Genomic DNA, 24823 nt, shown 5'->3' with positions numbered 1-24823 from the left:
TCTGCTGTGTGCTGTTGCTTTGGTGCCACTAAATGCCTCAACCATAATTCATACTTCATTGACTTGGTTTCCAGCCTCCTAAGTAAGATCCTGCAGTTTAGCAAGGAACACAGATTGCTAACATTAGGAAGCAAATGAGAAAGAGACATATTGGGCAATGTCACCCTTTGCAGCTCAAAGACCTTAAGAATGTCATAAGACTTTCCTGGAAAAAGGTCGTTCAGTGCTGATAAATGTTGACAGTTTTAATCTTTGGACAGGATTATTTGAACCAACAGATGTTTTCTTAGGTCAATAGCATTTTTGTGGAGCACAAAAATTAACATATAGATAATTACTGAGGAAATATGGGTAACGTTAACAGCCATATCATTAGCTCTGCTAGAGTGACATTATATAGGGGTGGGTTTGATTTTTGTTGTTGTTCTTAGTCTGCAGTGAGGTTGTACAATTACAACTTTTACATACCCCCCTCCCGTCACGGAATTACAGGTTGAGGCTTTAGTCACCTGCAAATTAATATAATCCAACTGTAGCGTCATTGTGTTTGTCTCCATGATTATTTGGTGTGCCATATAATCAGCATTGCATATTGCAGAAAGCAGAAAATAAATTTCCCTCCATCTTCTTCATTGTTGTTAATGGAAAAGAAACAGCCAGTTTAATTACCCTTTAATGCTGTGCATGTGGTGTCTCTTTGGTCTCTGAAGACACTTTGCCTATTTAAATCCAGAAGAGAAAACCCCCCACTTGTGTTTGCATGACTAACATTTAAGCTGGTTCCATCTGAGGATACATACTCTGGGTTTCCATTCCACCTACACTGCCACAGCAGCACATAAAAGCGGTCAGTCTAATCATGCAAGGAAGCAGCACAGACACAGCATAGCAGGAGTCCTCCCCATTCAAAGAACTCAGTCTGACAATCTGCCTTCACCAGCCAGTGACAACAAAGACCAAAGCCAACTAGCCCTCAGGAAAGTGATGTCTGATGGACCGGCCAAGCCTGAAGGAGGTGAGCCCAAAGACATGGCCAAGAAGTCAGCCTTAACCAAATGCCTTCTTGCCATGCCTGCTAATTCATCCTTACACATTGCACTACTTATCTCTCCAGCCCTCTCTGCGGTATTCAGGTTGGGTTGAAAAACCGTAGGCCCATCTTACAGCTCATGTGCAAACCCCATTTTGAAAGATTGTGCTGAGTCCAAATTACAGAACGTTCTGAGACAGGGAAGCTCCAGCAGCACACACAAAAATGGGGCTAACTGGGCTCACACTGCCTACTAAATGGCATGCGTTTAACATAAATTGCTTAAGCATGATTAAACCATTCTTTTTATTTGAGTAAAGACTAGCATGGCACACTGGGATTTCAACTTGGACACAGCATTGGTTGTCGTTATCATTTGTACATCTAGTGTGTTTTCACCTGTGAAAGTTCACAGCAAGGAAGAAGAAGAAGAAGAAGAAGAAGAAGAAGAAGAAGAAGAAGAAGAAGAAGAAGAAGAAGAGATGATGTTCCTATTGACATGACACATAAAGCTATATCTACATTCAAAAGTCTTCTAGTTTGTCTCAGAAGGAGTCATGGTCCTTTCCATAGATTTTGGAGTATTTTTAGGACAAAACTGCTCCTTGGGTGCCGAGAATAGAGACTGCTGCTCAATGGATGGAGGTTCCTGGACAGCAGTCCTGGCATGAAGAAGAGAGATCTGCAAATTATAGGAGCCATCCCTTACCAGGACTGCCCTCTAGGAACCCCAGGAATAGAAATTCACAGTAAGAATTTCCATATCTCTCACGTTCATTTCTCTGAGAACCATTTCAGACATAGGAAGGAGAAGAAGCCCTGTTACATGCTCCATTAGCTCTTCTTAGTCATGTCTGAAGGGGAGGTTTTACATCTCCTTACCCCAGGAATGAAATGATCTCTCTGAAATAGGAGATACACAATTCCCCATTGGACATGACAGAGAAATTTGGGTGACGAAAACATGACCAGAGTTTAAACTAGGGAGTGGGCATAGGCATGCCAAGCATAGCTGCTCCCGCCTCAGCCTTCTTGTGCTGATCAGGAGTTTTGTCAGTGCAGTCAAGTGATCATGCCTGCAAGCACCCCTGGAGCCATTATCAAGGTTCCTGGTGGTCAGGAAGCTTGTGTGCCCAGCCCAATGTTTTTACAAGGCCTCTTCAGACCTTTCTACTCAACATGAGAAGTTCAGGAGTGTGGTGTGTGTGCCCAGCTTGTGTGGGGACATTTTGGATGGAGGCATTGTGTACGTGCCTACTCCCCCTCCCCAGTTTAAGCCCTCGTGTATTCTTCTGAACACATGAAAAAGGCTGTGGTGATCCACTGATCCACATTCAATCTTTCTCCCACTGGTGGCTCCTATGGTGTGGCTGCAGTCCCCTTGGGGGACTGGAATGGTTATGGGAGTCTAATCTTAGTTTCAAGCTGAAGCAGTGCTTTCAAAGATAGCATCTCCTTGGTGAGCATTAAGAAAAGAAGGCCAGGGCTTCCCAACCAGCTATTTTAGCAACCAAAGTTACTTCTGCTTAGAAGATGGAGAGAGGCTGACTCTGCAAAGGATTCTGAATTGCAAAGAATGAGCACCTGTCACATCAACTGGCTGGTTCTCTCTAGGGAAACACTCTTTGGACTACCAAACTCAACAGACACAAGCTCTGGATACAAAAGCAGTGTTGAAGTTACAGAAGATCATTTATTTTGAATTGATCTTTCGGTGTTGCCCTTATCCAACCGTGGAAGAGCATCATTAGCCTCTAATGCATTGATTTATTTATTGTCTTTTTACTTAGGTCAGGACCCTTTTGGGGGAGGGGGTATCATTGTCAACTAAAGTCTGGTCCCCAAGATACCTCTCACAAGGCGAATTTACCACATCAGTTTCATGTGGTGAACATTCTGTTTGACTGACCCTACATATGATGAGAGAGTGCATTTTCCATGGCAGGAATCCACCCAAAAACATGATGTGACTTGATATCATAAATACTAGCTCTCACCATATGAGGTTCTTTTAAAGTAAAAATTCATGACGTGAAACTGGTGCATTAAAATTACTGCGGAAGAGTCCAAAGGTGATATGAGAATCAGGCATAAGAAAGTGATTTTGTAGGCAACATGACTGCAGATAAGCGGGTTCTTGAGCGCATGGTTAAAGTTGGAAATAGGACTTTTCTAAATTGCATGAGAAACTGACACAGCTAGGGGAGTTGCTCCACTGCAGAATTTGCATCTGAACACATAAGAAACCAGCACATGCCATGTGAAGACCAAGGCGTGATACAGAGGCTGAAGGGGTCGCCTGGCAGTCCATTTGTCCCTTAACATTGTCCCTCCATGCAAGTAAAGCCTGAATAGGCTCTGAAAGTGATCTCTCAAGGACTTTCCAGTCATCTTCATGGCAGTGTGGGGATTTGAACACAGGTCTTCGCTATCCGCTAAATCAACTGTCTCAAGGTTACCTCACTGGCAATGGAGCACAGAAAGAGTCCCTTTTGCATTTTTGGAGTTTCAGTTTTCCTACTTCTGTGCTTTAGCCCTTCATATAGATTGTTGTTTGTTTTTGTTTTTTATTTGTTTTGTTTTGTTACTGAATTGCTTTTAGGGCAACCATTATGACTGTGCAGAGAGAGGGGAGCTCATATCAATCTGATCCTTTCCTGTTCAGAGCTGTTTCAAAAACCAGGGCCTCACTGGCATATTCAGTCGTTGCTTTGCAAGAATCCTTCATAATGTAAATAAATTTGCTGCTCAATAAACCTTCTTTGTAATAGGCTTCTCAGTACCTAATTCCCAGAAAAATTAAATGGGCTTTGTCACCGCCAAAAAAGAAACAATTTTCAGAGAGCCAACCCATTATTCAGTCTATAGACATCAATAATCTGTAGCTGTCGCTGGGCTCTGCTTTTTCCTGTTTGAGTGCTGTCACATTTCAGTGCTCTTGCTGTCGCTAGGTACTCTCCCACCTTCCTAAGGTGACATGCAATTTCATGAAATTGCTCAGATGCTTTATCTGAAAACTCCCATTTGGCAAATGTAGTGGGCTGTGACCTGAACCTTTGGAGCATATGGAAACGAGTTGTTTGCAAAGCTTTGGAGCATCATGGACCTAACCTGTGATACGCTATCATAAACTTATAAGCCATAGCTGGAGCACATTTTTTAAGAAACAACAACAGCAACCCACAACATATATACATATATTAATCAATGTGCATTTTCTAGATAGTGCAATATCTGTTTTAGTTTTTAGTGGCGTTGTATTGTCCTGGGCAATAGTGTTGCTGAAATGCACACTGCTGCAGTTAATCATTGACAAGAATTATTTTGTATGACATTGCAGCTTCGCATATTTCTCAATTTGCCCCAAATGAGAAAGGTAACAAGCACAGAGACATCAAAATAAGGAATGAATATAAATTTGTGGGTGGGTGAGGGAAATTCTCCAATATTTTTGTTGGAGATTTGTGAACTCAGCATGGCTGGACTGGTATTGTTTCCTTTGGTCAATATTTGGAATAAAGCAGAGACTGTAACATGTTCTAAGCTTTTAACTTGCAGTTGAGAAATATATTCAAGTAGTTATGTGGTGTCTAGAGAAGATGTTGCCTGTCTAGTATCTGTGTTCCTGATTCATCATTCAGGGGGTGTCCCCCTCTTTTTTACTGTGTACACTTTCTCAAAAGGCCTTCAGTAGTGTGACGTTTGAGCTGTTGACCAGAATTAGTAAGGATTAATTGTACAGTGTCATTGCTGTTGCTAGATGAATATTGTTTCAATTTTCAAACCATTGTGAGGAAATTAAAATTGTATTTTCCAGTTATAAATTAGGCTTGATGTGTATTGTTGCAGAGGTTTCCCGGAACCTATTTAGAGCAACATTTTGTGAGAATTTTCTGTTCTTACTTCACATGATTGCTAGGTGCTGCTTGTATTGTTGACACTGATGTCTCTCTAGGCTGTTTGGTAATCCTTCATTCCTACCCTGTACAGCAAGACCTACGAACCACCGACCGGGAGAAAGTTCAGTCTCCTCCACTGGTTCTTCAGCCAGTACCTTTGGCAGTGGATACAGCATGGACAGCGAAGGAAGCAGCAGCAGTACCACCACTGCGGACACCAATCTGTTTCCCATTCCAAGAATGTAAGAATTTCTAAAAAATGTAATAAGTTGTTGCTTTTACTAGCCATGGGAAGACGAATGAGAGGTTCCTACTTTAACCCTCAAGGAACTGCCATATGTCCTTCCCTGCTTCCCTACACATACTTACATACTTGTGTGCTAAACAGTGCACTGGTGAGATTAAAGCTGTAGTTCCACTGAACACAGTATTTTAAACTTTTGTATATTTTCCCAGAATATAGTCATCAAACCAATGAAAATTAGAGCAGTGATAATAATATCTTTTTTAAAGAAAAAAATAGCCAACATAGCAGATGTCATAGCAAATATTATCTAGACACATGCCAATCTAGAATTCTGACAAAAGTTTGGTGAAAAAGAAACATGCAACAACCACAAGATTCAGTTCAGACTCCTAAAGCACTTGGGAGGCTGCTCAGTTTGGCCTGGGATCTAAATGCCAAGTTCACATAGGGGGGAAATGAAGCTTCGTTCCCTTCCCAAATTCCCTACAGTGGTACCTCTGGTTACGTACTTAATTCGTTCTGGAGGTCCATTCTTAACCGGAAACTGGTCTTCACCTGAAGCACCACTTTAGCTAATGGGGCCTTCTGCTGCTGCCGCGCCACCAGAGTACGATTTCTGTTCTCATCCTGAAGCAAAGTTCTTAACCCGAGGTACTATTTCTGGGTTAGCGGAGTCTGTAACCTGAAGCGTATGTAACCTGAAGCGTATGTAACCCAAGGTACCACTGTATTGGGAATTTTTGAAATGGCTATAACTTTTCCCCCATTTCATAGAAATGGTTGAAGTTTTCAGGCATAATAGTCCACCCCGAGTTGACTAAGCCTGCAAAATTACATGCAAATACAAACAGGTTGAGAGTTTTTTTGGCCTTGGCACCTTTTAAAGTTTGATTTCTTTGTTGTTTGGTTTTAGAATGAACCCTGAGCAGGGGACTCTGGGGTGGGGGGGGACCTATGAGGAAAGCTGCCATTCCCCTAAGTTATACTGAACCCAATTTATTAATGCAGAATAGAGTGGGGGAAATTGCACATTTTTAAGTAAAATATGTGTAGGTTTTACAAGCAGCAAACCAACCCACCACTTTTGAAAATGACCTGATTCTGATATTGTTGGAAGTGACACTAATAATTTTTCTCCCCCCCTTTCAGGGTGGGGCAGGAAAGGCAGCAAGGAGATAGACAAATCCTCGGGTGTGCCAAGGATAGGAGGGTCTCTGCCAGGGTGAAGGAGAAGAAAGATAAAGAAGAGGGTGGAGCTAGCCAGCCTCCCCATTTCCCTCTGAAAAACTAGCTATCAACTGAATTTATTATGCTGATTACATATATGAATAAGCCAGTACCTGACAAATATTCTGCTAATGCAAATTTCCTTCTCAACTGACTAATCATTATTGACCATAGGAAATGCCAAGTGATTAATCAACTGACTAATCAGTATTTGGGGACCACAATAAATGACAAGGCTTTATTCTGTTCCCAAGGCAATATGTTTGAGGGCTCAGAAGCAGGACTATGGCCACTTGAACTATGGCTTGTGAGACAAGGGTAGAATAGGTTGCAGTTGCCCTCCTCTCTACTATCCCAGTTTGGATAATCTTGCAAAGTCTTTCTCTTCTGTGGCCCATTTCACATTTCATAGTAAAATCATAGTTAATGGTTTGCTGTGAACAAACTATGACCCCTAGGTTAGCATTACATCCAAACACGCCAGAGTGGTGCATGCTCTAGTTATCTCTCACTTGGACTACTGCAATGCGCTCTACATGGGGCTACCTTTGAAGGTGACCCGGAAATTACAACTAATCCAGAATGCAGCAGCTAGACTGGTGACTGGGAGCGGCCGCCGAGACCATATAACATTGGTCTTGAAAGACCTACATTGGCTCCCAGTACATTTCCAAGCACAATTCAAAGTGTTGGTGCTGACCTTTAAAGCCCTAAACGGCCTCGGCTCAGTATACCTGAAGGAGCATCTCCACCCCCATCATTCTACCCGGACACTGAGGTGCAGCGCTGAGGGCCTTCTGGCGGTTCCCTCACTGCGAGAAGCTAAGTTACAGGGAACCAGGCAGAGGGCCTTCTCGGTAGTGGCACTCGCCCTGTGGAACGCCCTCCCACCAGATTTCAAAGAGAAAAACAACTACCAGACGTTTAGAAGACATTTGAAGGCAGCCCTGTTTAGGGAACCTTTTAATGTTTAACCGAACATTGCATTTTAATATTTTGTTGGAAGCTGCCCAGAGTGGCTGGGGAAACCCAGCCAGATGGGCGGGGTATAAATAGTAAATTATTATTATAATAATAATATTATTGTTGTGGTTTGTTTCATTCAAACAAACCTTGGTCTATTGGGGGCACAACAAACTATAATCCCTGGTTTAGTTATTGTAGTCTGTTTCCTCCATGTGCTAATAAGGGATGAGTAGAACAGACTAGAAAGGTGTGATTGTGACAGACCATTAACTATTGCTCAATATGACAAATGAACAAGGTCTATGCATCTGTTTTAGGTACCAGTGAAGAACAGCAAACTTCCTGCTCTAGTGATTCCATTTGGTTATAAAGAACTGGCTCGTAACCTTATGTTCTAAAGTCCGTAAAAGGAATAAAGTCAAAACTTGGCCCCAGGAGATTGTATTTCAGAAGCACTTATATGCATTAAGTCTTCCTTGATTTGCTATAGGACAGCAGTGCTTTTGTACGCTAAGTCAGTAGAAGATAAAAAGAAATCATCCATCTTATTCTTTTAAGTTTCCTCTTCAGTAGTTCTAGTAGAAAAGTCAATTCATGCTGCAAATTTCCATATGATTAAGAATTTATATTTAATCTTTCTGCCTGTAGATAAAAACAAATTATACCCTGAAGTCAAATAAAAAAGTTTTAATCATATTTTTCAACTTCAGGCCTGTAATTATTTTATACTAATCCCTACTAATATAATACAGCTTCGGGAAGTGCTTGAGGATGAATGTTTTAAAATATTGAAAGTAAGTTCCTCTAGGAAAGATGTCTATCGAAAGATGACTGAGCTCACACACTGATTGGAGCTGAAAATTGATCAGGTAATTCCTCAACAGAGGAATGATGAAATATGGTTGACCAAAACATCCTGATTATTAGTAAAATCCAAGACAGCAAATGTTTATACAGAATTTGTGAGACCGTCTCTTCCCATATGAATGGAGCCAGACTGTGCAATCATGATCTGAAGCCCTCCACCACGAGAGGTCCAGGGGCTGGCCACAGAAGAACGGGCCTTTTCTGTGGTGGGTCTCCGTTTATGGAATGCTCTTCACAGAGTGGTTCACCTGGCACCACCATTATATATCTTTAGGCACCAGGCAAATACTTCCCTCTATAACCAGGCATTTGGCCTTTTAGAAGTACGTGAGATGTTTTTAATATATTTCTTTTTCCTCTTGGTTTTTATGAATCTCTGTGGAGTGGAGTCAGCTGTCTGTTTGTTGGATTGTAAGTCACTTTGGGTTGCCCTGGGCAAGATAAAGCGACTAACAAATTTAATAAATAAAATAATAATAATAATTAATTAATAGGGCGACGCTGCTCTACCCAGAACTACTCCAATGGCATCAGCTTCAGATGTTTGCCCAATCTCAATTATCCTTCAACTTACAGATAAGTGAGAAGGTACAGTGAATATCTGGCCAATTGTTCGTGTGTGAGCACAGACAAAGGCACAGTTCGCACATAAAGACATTCACCTAGTGCCCTGTGATCAGGGGGGATGAAGCAGCTTCCTCTGCTGCTGCTGGAGAAGTGGTGCCAGGATCAGTGCTGATTTCGGGTGAGATCTTGCTGAAATCTCACCAGAAACCAGAAGAGGCGTGGCAGGGAGGGGCAGCACTTCCTGTTTCAACTCACATGGAAAAACGAGATGTGCCGTCCCTGCATGCGAAGGCCTTGCCCCGCTCTGCCCCACGTAAACAACATTCTTGCACGTCTTAAACAGCGCATAAGCTACTTGTGGCCAGCACTTGAGCAGACACCAAGCCAGGATCACACCCCCCAACAGAATGCTGGTTGTGAGATATCCCTGTGCGACAATCCCTTCAGCTGCCATCTGTTTTCCTAGTGTTAAAAGAATCCAGCTACAACCAGAGGATCTCTTCCGAGTGTGAAAGCGTTCTTCATGTGGCAAGTTGTGCAACAGCTTGCACATCTGCATTTGGAAATGAACAAGCAGGTGGGGAGGAGGGGTTGCTTCTGCTGATAGCCACTGCCTTTTTGCAAATTTAAAAACCATTATGGGTCGTGAATTCCAATAAATGAACATTTCATATTGAGTCAACCTGTAAACATTTTTAATCAAAGAAATATTATTTATTCAATTTGTATACCGCCCTATCCCCATTGATCTCAGGGTGGTATATTGCATCATTTGACGGTGGAGGCTTTTTTAAATAGCTGCTCAACTGTGTTTTTCAACAGAGGAAAGATGAGCCAGAATGGGCAAGAACCAGTGAAGCAAACAGGAATGGGATTAATGGAGGCTGAAGGTAAACTGGATATTGTCAACGTTCGAACGATACATTTTAAAAGTTCATAGAAAACTATCTGTTGGTTTTTATTTTCTATACTGAAGCAGCTGGAAAAAACACGCTACACATTAAGATAGTTGCTGTGAAGAGTGACATTAGGGAGAATTACAAATCTCCGAAAAAGACTGTAGTTCATAAAAAGGTGCTTCCTGTTGTGAGAATTTTACACCAACATCACCAAAAACCGAATCAACCTCTTTTTGCACAGGACAAGTTGAGGGCAATATTCGAAAGTGCAATGAAATGTTGACAACTGGCTTCTTTGCAAAAATAATTATGCAGAGATTATAATGCAGAGACAATTATTTAAGGTGTATACTTCCACTTGCAATCACCTCACAGATGTATAAAATACATATGCAGCCGTTTGTAACATAATGGCTACAAAGATGAAGCCAAAGTTCTGTGGTGAGATGTGGGTAGTAAATAACACGGTGTCAGCTTTTGAATTATTATTCCTGTAGGCATATTTGATTTATTTTAACCCTGAAGAGCTAATGATGCTTAAGATCATTGGTTCAGTGAACCAGGGAGACATAGAGGAAAGCAATCAGTGTACGTGGGGAAATAATGTGCATCAAGCTTGTTCGTTCTCACCTTCCCAAACAAGATCTTAGTTGCTCCAAGGGCTAAAATAGGGTTTGGAATGAATGTCAGCAGTTAGTGCAGCAGTCTCTCCCGGATTTGTTCATTCTCTCTTAAAGAAAACCTAACACCTTATCAGTCCATATTACCATAAGGAGCAGAAATGAATGCATGCATCTCATGAGGGGTGGGCCATTCCTTGTTGTTCACACTACAGTTTGCCTCATGCTGGTGGCAAGGTGTCTAGAAACTTTGGGCAGCCAAAGATGGAATGAAGATTCTCACAGACCCTACCCAAACCTTCACTGATTTCCACAAGACTGGCATCAATGGTGGCTCTCAGTCTTCCTCTTTGCTGGAGGACAACATGGAAACGACAACAAGGAGGGTAGACTGGTACCCTGAAGTGCCTGGCTTCTGATTCAGAGGTAGACCGGTACCCCCCAGGTGCTTTGCTGTGGGTCAGATTCACGTGGCACTGATGGTGGTAATTTTTGCAATTTTCCTACTCTTGGGGCCATTTTTGGCCTTTTTGCACCTTTTCACAGTTTAGATCAACTTATTTATTTTCTGGCGCCACACAGATGTTATTTGAAATATAAGTGAGATGACACCTGAGTTATGCTTTCCTTCCACTCTCTTTGGCTTTGCATGCAACAATCACTGAGATCATTGAATACTCTTAAATGTGCAATCACTTCCTACACACGCTGGGATGACCCCAAGACAGAGCTCTATAGGTTTACTACATGGTTGTTATTGTTACCTGAGTTGTCCCTATAGCATCCGCCTGTTAAGTCCCAACTATGTTGTAATGTAAATGTTAACACAACATCCCTTAAACTAAGCTTTAGAGCAGGGGTCAGCAACCAAGTCCTGGGGCCCGGATTAGGCCCATTTTCTTCCATGGTTTTCATGCTGGAAATGTTCCATTTTGTTCTTCATCTCTATGCTGATTACTGTCGCTTGACCTTATCCCTGGACATGCAAATAATCCTACATGCTACTCTGACTATAACCCCCTTAGACTGCTGGTTGGCAAGCCACATCAGCATCTATGGTATCTACTGTCTCTACAATTAACCAGATATATAACAAAAGATCCAATTTCTCTTTAAATGATAGCCTGCTCTGTGAGTATCATTTTAATCAATATAACATAGTTACTGACCATATGAGCGCTGATCTGAGGGAAATGAATATTGAGCCAAGATTTTGCAGAGAAAACTGGCCACCTTGAATTCCCTAATAGCAGACACTGTAATGGTAATTGAATATCTATTTTTAGTTTCAGTCTTCAAAGTCATGTCCAAAAGCGCAGGAGGCTGGAGATTGCAAAAAACATTGAAAGTCCTTCTAAATCAATAAATCATGTTCTTTGTGCAACAGCAGGAAACAACTCTTGTGGAGCCCCATTGTATCTCCTGCAAGGGGCCTGAGTAAAAATAAACCAATACTGTATACCCTGAAGTGCCTAAAGTGGGATTTCTTCTGGTTAAACACAGATAGGATCAGGCGGCATGACAAATGGCTTCCTCTTGCCCCATTGCTTTCCCCTGAGGGAAATCGGCCTTGACTACTCAGTAAGAGCAAAACGCTATTCGGGTTTTCATAGAATCATAGAATCCTAGAGTTGGAAGAGACCACAAGGGCCATCGAGTCCAACCCCCTGCCAAGCAGGAAACACCATCAGAGCACTCCTGACATATGGTTGTCAAGCCTCTGCTTAAAGACCTCCAAAGTAGGAGACTCCACCACACTCCTTGCCAGCAAATTCCCCTGTCGAACAGCTCTTACTGTCAGGAAGTTCTTCCTAATGTTTAGGTGGAATCTTCTTTCTTGTAGTTTGGATCCATTGCTCCGTGTCCGCTTCTCTGGAGCAGCAGAAAACAACCTTTCTCCTTCCTCTATGTGACATCCTTTTATATATTTGAACATGGCCATCATATCAAAATGGAAGGACATTTGTTCTGCACTATCGCTAAGGAGCGGAACTTCCCTTGCAAAGGAGTGGGGCAAGCAGAAATTGGCTGCGCCCCATGCTTTCTAAGCAAGGCATAGGTGGAAGTGTGAACAAGCCCAAAGCCCTTTAGGACTAAAATGGGTGTGCCAAAGAAGTCCATAGAGCCAATGCAGGCACCCATCCTCTGTGCTGATGCTTCCACACCTCAAATGTGCTACAGTACAGTCCATTGCTGTTCCATCATATTTATGTTTCTACTGGAGAGGTTACTAGTTTTTAGATTTGCTCATAGCTTGGGAGAAATGAAGGGACACAGGTGGCGCTGCGGGTTCAACCACAGAGCCTAGGGCTTGCCGATCAGAAGGTCGCAGTTCAAATCCTCGCAACGGAGTGAGCTCCCGTTGCTCGGTCCCTGCTCCTGCCAACCTAGCAGTTCAAAAGCACATCAAAGTGCAAGTAGATAAATAGGTACCGCTCTGGTGGGAAGGCAAACGGCGTTTCCGTGCGCTGCTCTGGTTCGCCAGAAGCGGCTTAGTAATGCTGGCCACATGACCCAGAAGCTGTACGCCGGCTCCCTCGGCCAATAAAGTGAGATGAGCGCCCAGAGTAATCTGTGACTGGACCTAACGATCAGGGGTCCATTTACCTTTACCTGGGAGAAATGACATCACAGCTTCTAGATCAGTAACACGGGGGGGGGGGTTAAGATACCTGGCACAGGGAATGGGGATTGTACACAAATATATCCACAAATTTTGTACTTTGCCTAATATCTGGCCCCGATATTAACTTTTTACAAAAGTTGTGTAGTGCATTTTCAGGCATACATATTTTGGGGGGACTAGGTGTCCTGTATCTCACTGCTTCATAGCTGCATAAAAAATACTTCTCATTTATCACAAAGGTATGTTAGGTGCTGCCTTGAGCAGGGTCACATCTTCTGTCTAGGGCTCTTGATAGTCTGAGATTAATCAATGCCAAAATATTTAAAGGAGAAAAGTATCAGTGAGCTTGATCTCTGTTGCTGAATAATTGCTTTCATGCTGAGAAAGTGGTACAGAGCAATCGAAAGGTGCTTCTCCGCATTTGGTCCTCTGTGTGCATCAGTCTGTACAAGCTATTTCCTTATTTTCTGGCATGCTGCTGTTTACTGCAAAGACATACTTTAGGAAGCTGAGAAGGAGTCATCCCCAGGATAATGGAGTCTTAATAGCACTAAAGACCCATGATGTAAGAATACTTTAAATCTTCCTTTCTTTAAGTTCCCCTGCCTTTAACCCATTGTTCTTAGCAATCTCCCTTGTCTGTGCATTCTCCAGAAACTTCCTACACTGGGAAATTTGGCAACTATTTAGCCAGGTACGGTGCATCCTTCACAATTAGGGATCATTTCACTTCAAAACCTTCACCAGCTAAGCACTGGTAACATCATGCTGTTTTTAGGACCAACTGAAGATGTTTGCAAGACAGCTTCTAATTTTCACAGAACTCTTCGAGCCGGTTCATATTTTAAAATCCTCTTTGCAGAGCCGTTCCATGGAACCTAGGCCAGTAGAATCATAGAATCATAGAGTTGGAAGAGACCACCACAAGGGCCATTGAGTCCAACCCTCTGCCAAGCAGGAAACCAAGCAGTAGAGGAAGTGTATATATGTTCAGCATCATATTTCTTCTTGTGGGCCCTGTATTTTAGAAACATCAGCTGGCAAGGTAAAACTGATGGTGGGTGGTTGCTGGGGGCAGGGGCTAACCAGGTTTCAAGAACAGATGTCCCATATCTTGGTACCTGCCTGATGCTTTCTGTCTGTAAGTACATAAGAACAGCTGGCTTAGGGCAAAGGCCCCTCTGGTCCAGCAATCTGTTCTCACATAAGCCTGTAGGAAGCCTGCAAGTAGGACCCAGTTGCAACAATGCAATTCCCAGTAACGGGCCTTTGGAGGCAATACTACCTCCAACAACGGAGGTAGGTGGAACATCACTCTCATGGCTAGTAGTAGCCATGGATGTCCTTATTCTTCATGAATTGGTCTGATGCTCTTCTAAAGCCATCTAAGGTGGTGGCACCACTAGCTCCTATGGGAGGGAATTCCATAATTTAACTCTGCACTGTGTGAAGGACCCTCATTGCTGCTGCCCTGAGTGCTGGAAGGAAGACCTTTCTCTTGAGAGCCAGTGTGGTGTAGTGGTTAAGAGCGGTAGTCTCGTAATCTGGGGAACCGGGTTCGCGTCTCTGCTCCTCCACATGCAGCTGCTGGGTGACCTTGGGCTAGTCACACTTCTCTGAAGTCTCTCAGCCCCACTCACCTCACAGAGTGTTTGTTGTGAGAGAGGAAGGGAAAGGAGATTGTTAGCCGCTTTGTGACTCCTTAGGGTAGTGATAAAGCGGGATATCAAATCCAAACTCTTCTTCTTCTTCTTCTCTCTGCTGCAAGGCCCATTTTGACCTGGTCTAGGGGCAGAGCCCAGACTCACCGGGAACAGCTAAAAGAGGCTCCTGGGAGGCCACTGGGACATTGCTGGAACGACTGTTGGGTTGGGGCAACTGACTAAAATGTTTTTTAATGGTTCTAATTTTGGTTCCTCTTTTGTTTTTGGCAGGTTGGTGTTGGTTTAATGTTTAGTTGGGGTTGGCAGTTATTTTAATTTGGGTATAACTGTAAACTGTTTGTTGTTGTTATGTGTTTCTGTTGATTTATTGGTTTCTTTGTTGCTTGTATAGGATAGGTTGTTTCTTGATGTTTTATATTTGATTTTTCGTTGTGTTTTTATGTATGTTTTAAGCCTTCCAGAGTGGCTGGGGAAAGCCAGCCAGATTGATGGGATATAAATTTTAAAAATATTATTATTTCTTATTATTTCTGTTCCTCTCACATCCTTTTATAGAGATTTATTGATTTATTCATACATACATACATACATACATACATACCCCGCCCATCTGGTTGGGCTTCCCCAGCCACTCTGGGCCACTTCCAACGAAAGATTAAAAGTACATTTAAACATCAGTTATTAAAAACTTCCCTAAATAGGGATAAAATGTAGCAAGAATCTAATACACCCCCCATACCTCTGCCCCACCCCCTGGGCGAGGAAAGTGACCCTGTAAACAGTAGCTCTGAAACTTTCTACCTGTCAAGAAACAGGGTAATAGGAAACAATATTTCGCATGTGAGTAGCCTATTACTTGTGTTTTTTCTCAGAATGTTCTGATTTCCCCTTTGTGACCTCCTCTCAGAACTGTCAGTGGAACATGGTTTTAAGATCAGGGCTTTCCATAAGATGAACAGCATCCCTTGGTTCTTGACAACTGTTTCTACAAATAAAAGGAAGCTTTTGCGTTGCTCTGTCATTGCTTTTCTGATGGTCCATTTTGCCTCTGAGATTTCTCTAGGCCATTCTGTGCATGCTGTTAAGTCCCTTCCGGCTTCTCCTTTTGCAGACTTAGCTTCATTCATATCCACTTTACCCTCTCTTAGCATTTCAGTGAAAGAGGAATCAGACAATGGATTTTATTAACAATTTGATCTTGCCATTTGTGAGTGTACGGTGTGTGGCATGAGCTGCTGAAATGAAACCTTTCTTTCGCCAAACCTTTATTAGGCATTAGAGATGTAGACCATCTTAAAACATCCATGTACAAAAAATTTAAAATCTATACAAAGAAACAGCCATATAAGATATATAGTAACAGAAATTTTCATTGCAGTGTCTTCCCGCTAAACCGTGCCATTCACCACGATATGAAACCAACCACTGAAAATGTATTTTTTGTCTTTTTCACCTCCTACACCTAGATGTGAGCTCTTGAGTACTAGCCTTTGATTCACTTACTTGTCAAGTTGAATCACACAATCTTTCAACTGTTTAAGGTCTTCAGATTCGAGTCACACCAAGGCATCCATTTATAGCTGGTGTTCTGAGTGCTATATATGGTTTGCAGTTGTTAGCATGCGGGAAGAAAAGATTCATTTAAATGACGTTAAAAGCAGGGTTACGGGTGCAATCCTGAGCTCTAAAGTGACTCAGGATAGACCCTGCCAGTAAGTCACTGTACTCTGTTGAGAACTGCATGAGCAAAGGCTTTCACCACACTACTCAGCAGGGAGATCCCATGGTAGTTGTTGCAGTCTTGACGGTCACCTTTGCTCTTGTAGAGAGTCACAATGCTGGAGTCACACATGTCTTGTGGCACAGATCCTTGTTCCCAACTCTGCAAGAGGAGGCTGTGGAGGTGTGTCATTGGGAGAAGAACTGAAGTTTCCAACACTTCTGTTAGGATTCGGCCTTGTCTTGGGCCTTTACCACATGCCTGAGAGTTGATGACATTCTTCAGCTCATCAAAGAAGGGAGTGGCATCCAGTTCTTCCAAGGCAGGATACTCTTACCTGGGAGTAACCTCTATTGAATTCAGTGAGACATGCTTCTGAGTAAACATGGTTAGCACTGCCCTGCAAGAGACCAAGTAACAAATCAAGAACTTCCTGGTTTTGGTCTTATCTCACCTCAGTCATGAACTCACTTACATGGCCCACCATGACACCCTGGTGGTATGAAGGAAACACTTCTTAAATTTCCTCAGGCTTCTCAGTCCTCTGTAACTTTTATGGTTCTTTATGCTTCCTGTTATCTCAGCTCACTGCCCTTATACTGGCCCTTTTATATTGTTGGTGTTTAATGTTTATGTTTTAAGGGTGCACATTGTAATGAACCTCCTAAGCTGACTCACTGAGCTACATTCTACTTAATTATTCCAAGAAACCACCAATGGAGAGTTAGAAATTATAGTTCTAGGACCACAATTCTAAAACAATCACTGCTGTCTACACTAATGTCAAGTTCAGGATGTAAAGAGCCCATGTAGATGTTAGGTAAGTTGAGCAGCTAATGCGGATAACAATTGTATATAGCAGAGGCAAGGGACCTTTGTCCCAGCAAATGGTACTGGAATACAACTGGTTTTCACCAGCACCTCTATCGTTGAAGGAAATATTCCTGATTTGCAGGGGGTTAGAGTAGAAGATCCTCTTAGTCCCTTCCAACTCTACAGTTCTATGATTCTACATCCAAAATAGCCAGAAAACCTTGATCTAGTTATCTCCCCCACCCCCTTTGTAGAAGTTGATCAATATGAACAGTGTGTCCCATTCCTTTGCCTCCGGTGTACATAAGCCGTGTTAGGAATTGGAGTCCACCCTGACACTTTACTGAAAGGTAAAGAAAGATGGCTAACCAGCCACACATCTACCCCCCCTTCCTTGCTCCCAGTGGAAACAGCTTCCGACAAGACCCTGCTTTCATGCCATGCTAAGTTGTTGATGCAGCTCCTGTTATATTTAAAGCTTTTCCCCTCAAGCATCCTTTCTTTCTAGTTGACAGTAAAATGGATGGTCTCTGAAAGGAGCTTTTTGTTGCCACTGTTTTCATTTCCGAACAGTAGCAGGGACGGCAGAACAGTTTTAATCCCCTCTTGGGCTCTCCGGGATATAGGAGCTGGAAATGTACAACCACCAGGAAGCCTAAAGCAGCAGAAAGAGTAAAGGGAGAAGACTCCAAAAGCATTGTCTCCGTGAGCCATAAGCAAAGAACACGGACCATCAAGCTGTCGCATTAAAAAGAAAAGCAAATCAGGAATGTTTGGTGGCCTGTATGAATGGCGTTAGATGTCTTAGGATAAGAAGTCAAGTGGAAATCCATGCAGTGACCTGCATGCAAAAATGGATGTAGAGAGTCTGTGCAAGTGCCGCTCTTGTGCAGTTTTTTCTCGTTGTTCAGTTTATTTGGGCTTGATAACCATTGGGGGTAACTTCCTCTCTGCAGACCATAATAATTAGTGCAGAAGGTGTAAGAATGAACTGTTTCTCACTGTGCAGAATTGTGCTCTCCAATGTACCAGCTCCTACTTTTTGCATTTCCTTGGCCCTTTTGCTCCACAGATGGTGCAAAATGCCCTCCCTCCCAAAAGTATCTCTCTCTCTCTCTCTCTCTATATATATATATATATATATCTTATTCAGTTTGATTTTAAATTTCTTTGTAAGCTGCCTCAAGCCATGGAAAATGCAGGATGAGCATGTTTCAAGTAAACAAACCTCTTTCTAGTCCATTTCATGTATCTGGTGTGAGGAGAGCCGTAGCCCATGAAAGCTTATGCCGCCATCAATTTGCTCGTCTTTGAAATGCCGCACGATTCTTTGCTGGTTTGGCTGCAACAGACCGAAATAGCTGCCCTTCTGGAATTTGGTCTGCCATTCTACAATATACTATGACAATGTTCTCACTTTCCCCAGTAATGCTGTTGCCTGTTCCCACTCTCAAGCAATGACACATCATCCCTGTGAGGCGCAGAGTCGCTCAGGCTGCTATTGAATGGCTGTGGCATTTCTCCAGAGTAGTGAGCCACAACACGGCTTCTTTCCCACTGCAAACTAGGTTGGGAAGTTGATTTGCATCCAGGAGGAGAAGCGAGCCAGTGTGGTGGTGTGGTTAGGAGCGGTAGTCTCGTAATCTGGGGAACCGGGTTCGCGTCTCCGCTCCTCCACCTGCAGCTGCTGGGTGACCTTGGGCCAGTCACACTTCTCTGAAGTCTCTCAGCCCCACTCACCTCACACAGTGTTTGTTGTGGGGCAGGAAGGGAAAAGAGAATGTTAGCCACTTTGAGACTCCTTAAAGGAAGTGAAAGGCGGGATATCAAATCCAAACTCTTCTTCAAACTCTTCTAATATTAACCACACATTCATGGAACAGTTCTCAGGGTCAGTCTCAGTTGTTGTCAGTCTTGAGAACGATCAGGTAACAGGACTTCTCTCTCTGACAGGAGACCGTCGATCAGACATGGGGAACTTGTGGCCGTCCATATGTTGTTGGATTCCAGCTCCATCACCCATGGCCCATGTGCCGGGTGGGGCTGATAGGAATTGCAGGCCCATATTTCCAGTAGGACCAGACTGAGGCCACTCAGAGCCAGTCAGAGCTAGATGAAGCCATGGTCTCATATGGCAGCTCCTTGTAAACAGGAGACAAACACACTGATACTTGAGAGGGACAGTGTTTATTATTGCTATGGATGTGGGGGAGAACCCCCCACTGCCACCCAATAAATTAATAAATGATAGGTTTTTTTATTGTTTGGGATGTGAGCTAGCCTATGCAAAATGACCTGGTCAAATCAGGGCTCTTAAGAAACAATACAGAGTCACTGAGGGCCATTGGCAAGGCAAGAGAACTGTCCTTCCCCCTTGCCCTGAGGTGTGAATAGAGACTGGGGATTTGGAAGGTTGCCAGGGTAACTGGGTGTGAGGTGACAGGAGGAAAGAGTCTTGAGCAAGGCTTGCTGGGAAGAGGAAGGAAGAAGAAAGAATGGGATCCATATTGGGCAGGCTGGCTGATGGCTGAGAGATGCCTTGGACTCCAGGGCTACGCTGCTATGGGAGACAAGCCCTTCTTGATATGACCTTGCTCCAAGGTCTGGACTCCCTCCATGCACAGTGAAGGTATAAAAACACAGGGAGTAAGTTGTGGCAGACAGCAATAACGTATCTTGGACTAATCATTTTAAACTTATTTTAGCCTGGTGAAAAAACAATATTGTCATTTAATTGCATAGAAAGGATTAAAATATCAGTTTCTCTGCAGGCCTGTGATTTATTTAAAAATAGAGGCCTAACTTTATTCTGTGTTCGCGCACACATGCACACAGATACATTCAGAAAGTTCACATGTTCAAGGTGTAAATGACGGGTCTAAATTTAAAGCTGCTATGCAGTTCTCTAGGCAATGTGATTATGAAGTGTGACATTGTGCATCCGGGTAGACAGATTCAGTGTATTTTGAAATCTGTGCTTGCTCTCCTGCTTTCCCTCTACCTGAAAGGGGGTTTGCGCGTTTCATAGAGGGGCCGATGCCTTTCATGCACTGGGGAGCGTTCTGAGCCACAACACTAGCAGATCCTTGTTAATGATGGAATTACCAACACTCTGGTTTTAAGCTGGTGTGCCAAGGGTGTTTTTACCTCCAGACCAGTTGCCTGGCAAGTAAGGCCGGTGTTTTCTTCCCAGCCATTCCCTCCTGTTCCCACCACATTAATTCATTTTATTAATTATTAAAATATTTCAATAGAGTTAAAAACAAACAAAAATATTTTTGGTATGTGCATGCATTGCAGTCATAGATGTACTAAATAGGGCTGGGGGAGCCCAGAAGATGATACAGGGACATAGCTGTCAAGCGTCCCTTATTTGGCGGGACAGTCCCTTATCCCAGCACCATGTCCCGCTACTGTCCCTTATTGATGATGTTCCTTAAATAAGCTACTGAAGGTAATGGGGCCCTTTCTATGTCCAGCTGTCCTTTGTCAACAACAAATTGTTGCTTTTCTTGTGTTGAATATATGCTATATGGTAATTTATGGACCTAATAGGTATCTAAAGCCATTTGCACACAACAAAATATGTATTTTATCGAAGTAATTGTTGATCCCTTATTTTGGCTGCTGATCCCTTATTTTCAAATCTGTAAGTTGACAGCTATGCACAGGGATGCATGGATGAAATTTCCCACCATAGGATTTGACTATAAGAAAATGTCCTCCAGCTGTTTCTTTTTGGCTTTTTACACGTTTAAATCAATAACTAAGCACAATAAAACCCATGAAATGCAAGTATCATAGCTCTTTCAAGGCAAACACTCAGAACAGATATAAAATAGTGGTGCTATTTTGTGCTGGGTATAAAAAAAGAAGCATGGGATTTAAAAAGAATTATGAGTTTGGGCAAAAAGTTAGCAGCTTCATAGTGGTTTTTACTGACCAGATTATGGGAACTTAGGAGGGACCTGAAGTCAGTATGTATACAGAGTGTAATTTCAAAATGCACATCTGCCAGTGAACCATAGAGAACATTTAAGACTTGTCCTCACTTAACTTTCCTCCACTCTTTCCAGGCACAGTCCGTGATTTAAAGTTTAATAATCAAGCACCCTTTTTTTGTTGCTGTGGAGCTTTCCCCATGAAAACCTGCTCTTTACAGTTCAATCAGAGCAAAAGTCCATCTGTGGAAAACCTGAATTGAGATTTGCTCTGATTCTACTATCCAGAGCAGGTTTTTTGCCGTGAAAGCTCAGAGCAAAAATAAGGTAATGCTTGGACACAGAGCGTTAAAGTGCAGACATCTGCCTGGAAAGAGCAGGGTGAAAGGTACTTGTGGATAAGACCTTAGGCATTACTTATCATACCTTTTCTCTATCAAATTGAAATATTTCCAGTTTTTAAAAATCCAGCACATTTTAGCAAAGTTGTGCGGCACCAAGTATCTATGTATTGCTCAATTCACATGGCCATTTTGAGTGAAATTATTAGATCGCATCCGCAGCATATGTTCAGCACAGAGAGAAAACGGGGATACTTCTTAGAACTTAATGAAGGACAAATTATTACATAGGAAGCTGCCTTAAACTTAAATTATTACATAGGAAGCTATCAGTGCAGGGGTTTCAAGTGGTGATTTTCCCCAGCCCTACTTTGAGATGTTGAGGATTGAAACTGGCACCGTATACATGGCTCTCTCACTGAGCTACATTCCCTAAATAAATAAAGTGCTGGGTTCTGCTCAGTTTTGTTTTGTAAGGTTGTATTTAAACACAAACACACAAACAAAATACTTTAACTAGGCAGCAACTTCAAAATGGGCTGAACGGTGGACTATATTAAAATTCAAAATAGGGGTTTTTATCAGGGGGGAATAGCCAAAATACAGGAAGAACATTGAGCAGGCTAATTTTTTGTGGTTTCTGACTACAGTATTGTTTTGTGGCGTCGGCTTGCTCCCCCTTGTGGGCAAATTGAAAATTGCATTTAGGTTTTCCAATCATTCCTAGACGAATCTGCAGAGACGGTAATCCCGGGGGGTGGGGGTGGCGAGGAGAGGAAAAACCTGCAATATGTTTTGGGGTGGATTTCTGCGTATTTGGGATTGTGAATACTTTTGAACAGCTCCACGCCACATTACATTACCTTTCCAGAGGCCAAGTTGATACAAGACTAATTAAGTACCTGCCAATTCAACTAAAAGTCTACTCTTCTTGACATCAACATAGTTAAATGTTCATCCAGATTGACTTTATGAGAAGAATTATAGTTTATGCCAGGGCAGCAAAACAGCTGTACTCTTAGAAGATACTGAGTACAGTAATCTGCACTCACAATGAGAAAATAATATGCTCCAATTCAAGAAGGAGGGAAATTTTGTTCTGTCTGCTTTTTCAATTGAACCAACCTAATTTTTATTCCTAGACAAATGCATAGATTTAGAACATAGTTATCCTTCAAATTTCAGATATCTAAATGCGAAATCTATACCCTGGTTAGAAATGTGTGCACCGAGATGAAATACCTATTTAAATACATATTTTGCCGTAATTTTTGGCTCCCCGCTTGTGGAATGCTCTCCCCAGGAAGGTCCACCTGGCACCTTCATTAAATAACTTTAGGTGCCAGGTGAAAATGTTCCTCTTCAACCAGGCCTTTAGCTGAGTCATATTCTACAGCCCTTAAAATGTGTCTGTGGGAAGGGGGGGTATTGTTTTGCTGGTTTTGGTTTAACTGTTTACCTGTGTTTTTATCTTGCATTTTATTCTGTGAACTGCCCTGAGATCTCGGAATGAAGGGCTGTATATAAATTTATATAAATTTAATACGATTAAGAAAATGAAAATAAATAAAATAAGTGCCAGCGCTTTGAATTAGGCTTGGAAACAGACTAAAAGCCAGAGGCGCCAGATTATCTAGAGGATTGGGAGGGGCAACATGATGGGGACTGACCACCTCAAAAAAATTAATTTGGGGTCCAAAACTGCCTCGGTCCCTAGGAGTTGCTGCCAATGCTGAAAGCTAATGCCCATTACCCATTATCAGCCTGGAAGTTATAGTCTGAAGCAGCGGGTGGCAAGGTTTAACTTGCCTGGGCCGGTTCAGTGGAGATCCCTCTGTGGGCCAGATTGCGCACCTCCGTGGGCCGGATTGTGCACATGCGTGAGCGCACGCAGCCACGATTTCCGGCGTCTGTGTCTGCACAGACGCAATTTTTGGCTTGTGCAGACGCAGTTTCCAGCACCGCAGAAGCGAGGCCCCACACCACGCTGCAGCAGTTTAGCGCAGTGCATGGGGACTTGCCAAGTGGACGATTCAGTTTGGGGGCGGCTCGGTTAAACAACCCCTGTGGGTCGCTTGTGGCCCATGGGCCTTAGGTTGCCTACCCCTGGTCTGAAGTGACTGCAGTTTCTGAAACTCTCCAGAAGCAGCCCCACATGCTGTGCGTTGCAATGACTTGGAGGTTACCACAGCATGGCACTGCCCAGGAAAGGACCACAGCTGCCACAGAAGTCAAAGATGAGGGAAGGATGTTACGGAAAAGGAGCAATGCAGCAGCGAGCTGCAGCTGGCTGGAAAGCAAAACAGGATGTAAATGTTTGGGACTGTACCGTGAGAACAAAGGGGCAGTCTATTCACTGTGCTGAGCACCGGATGTTAGCTCAGAGTGTCATTTGACCTGTACAGGAAGTACAGGAGGTGGAGTTTGTCTCTCTGCTGTTGGTGTTTGGAGAGAGCAGACGCGTTTCTCTGTAATGCTGCAAAGACAGAAATAAAGGCATGTAAATACATTTCTGTCTATCTCTTTCCCCTCCCTGGGGGAGGCAGGGAGCAGGGAAGAGTGGTGTGTTCTCCTTACGCTTGAGGGGGGTCGCCGATAGTGACCTAGCCTGTATCCTGCCGGGAATGCAGACAGGGAGGTCAACAAGGAGATCAAGCCGGGTGCCTGGAGAGTGGCCAGTTCCTCTGATAAGGCTTGAGATCCGACAAAGGATTTGTCCCGGAGGCACCTTGGGGCTCTAGGATTAAATCCCCGGAATACAAACCTAATTGTGTAGGTTCAATGGATAAGAGTGTCTGACCTGGAAGGCCAGGCGTCAAATCCCCACATACACCTCAAAGAAAGGAGGCTCTCTCTATGTAGCCTTTATAGATTTCAAATCAGCCTTCGACTCGATACCCCGGCACAGACTTTGGGAAAAACTAAATGCCACAAACATCGATAGACGTCTTTTGCTTCTTATCCGTAGACTACATGAAAATACTCGGATCCGTGTTAGATGTGACCGTTATGGGAACCTATCAAAGGAAATCCAAAGTTCCCATGGTGTCAAGCAAGGCTGTGTTCTTGCCCCTATTCTTTTTAACTTCTATATAAACTCCCTAGTCGGAAAGATGGAGGAAGCAAGTAGTCATTCCCCAAATCTAAATAATACACCAATCCCGGTCCTTTTGTACGCGGATGATGCGGCACTTATTTCCTTCTCTTGTGTGGGCCTAAGAAAACTTTTACGAGCTCTTACAGAGTATTGCGAAGCTGAACACCTAATAATAAATTACACTAAATCAAAAATTATGGTGTTCTCCAAGAGAAAATTCCGACATAAATGGAAAATTAATAACCAACCTATTGAGCAAGTAACATCTTTTAGATATCTTGGAATAATTTTTGATGAGA

The 24823-nt window shown here is 43.0% G+C and overlaps 1 protein-coding gene across 4 annotated transcripts in view; it reads left to right on the top strand.

Moving 5' to 3' along the window:
- Positions 1-24823, top strand: part of PCLO (piccolo presynaptic cytomatrix protein) — a 243460-nt gene that overhangs the window by 206945 nt on the left and 11692 nt on the right. For 2 of the 4 annotated variants that reach the window (XM_083503298.1, XM_083503301.1), the window contains exons 21-23: positions 833-1015; positions 5021-5171; positions 9626-9693. In XM_083503298.1, coding sequence (XP_083359424.1) covers positions 833-1015; positions 5021-5171; positions 9626-9693 — 402 coding nt within the window. The remainder of the gene's footprint in view (positions 1-832; positions 1016-5020; positions 5172-9625; positions 9694-24823) is intronic. The other 2 variants (XM_083503299.1, XM_083503300.1) reach the window with 2 other exon arrangements.

This window comes from Podarcis liolepis (genome assembly GCF_965112155.1).
Source record: "Podarcis liolepis genome assembly, chromosome: 5".
Lineage (NCBI taxonomy): Eukaryota > Metazoa > Chordata > Lepidosauria > Squamata > Lacertidae > Podarcis > Podarcis liolepis.
Note: the sequence above shows the minus strand (reverse complement) of the source record. Positions and strands in the feature narration are given on the sequence as shown.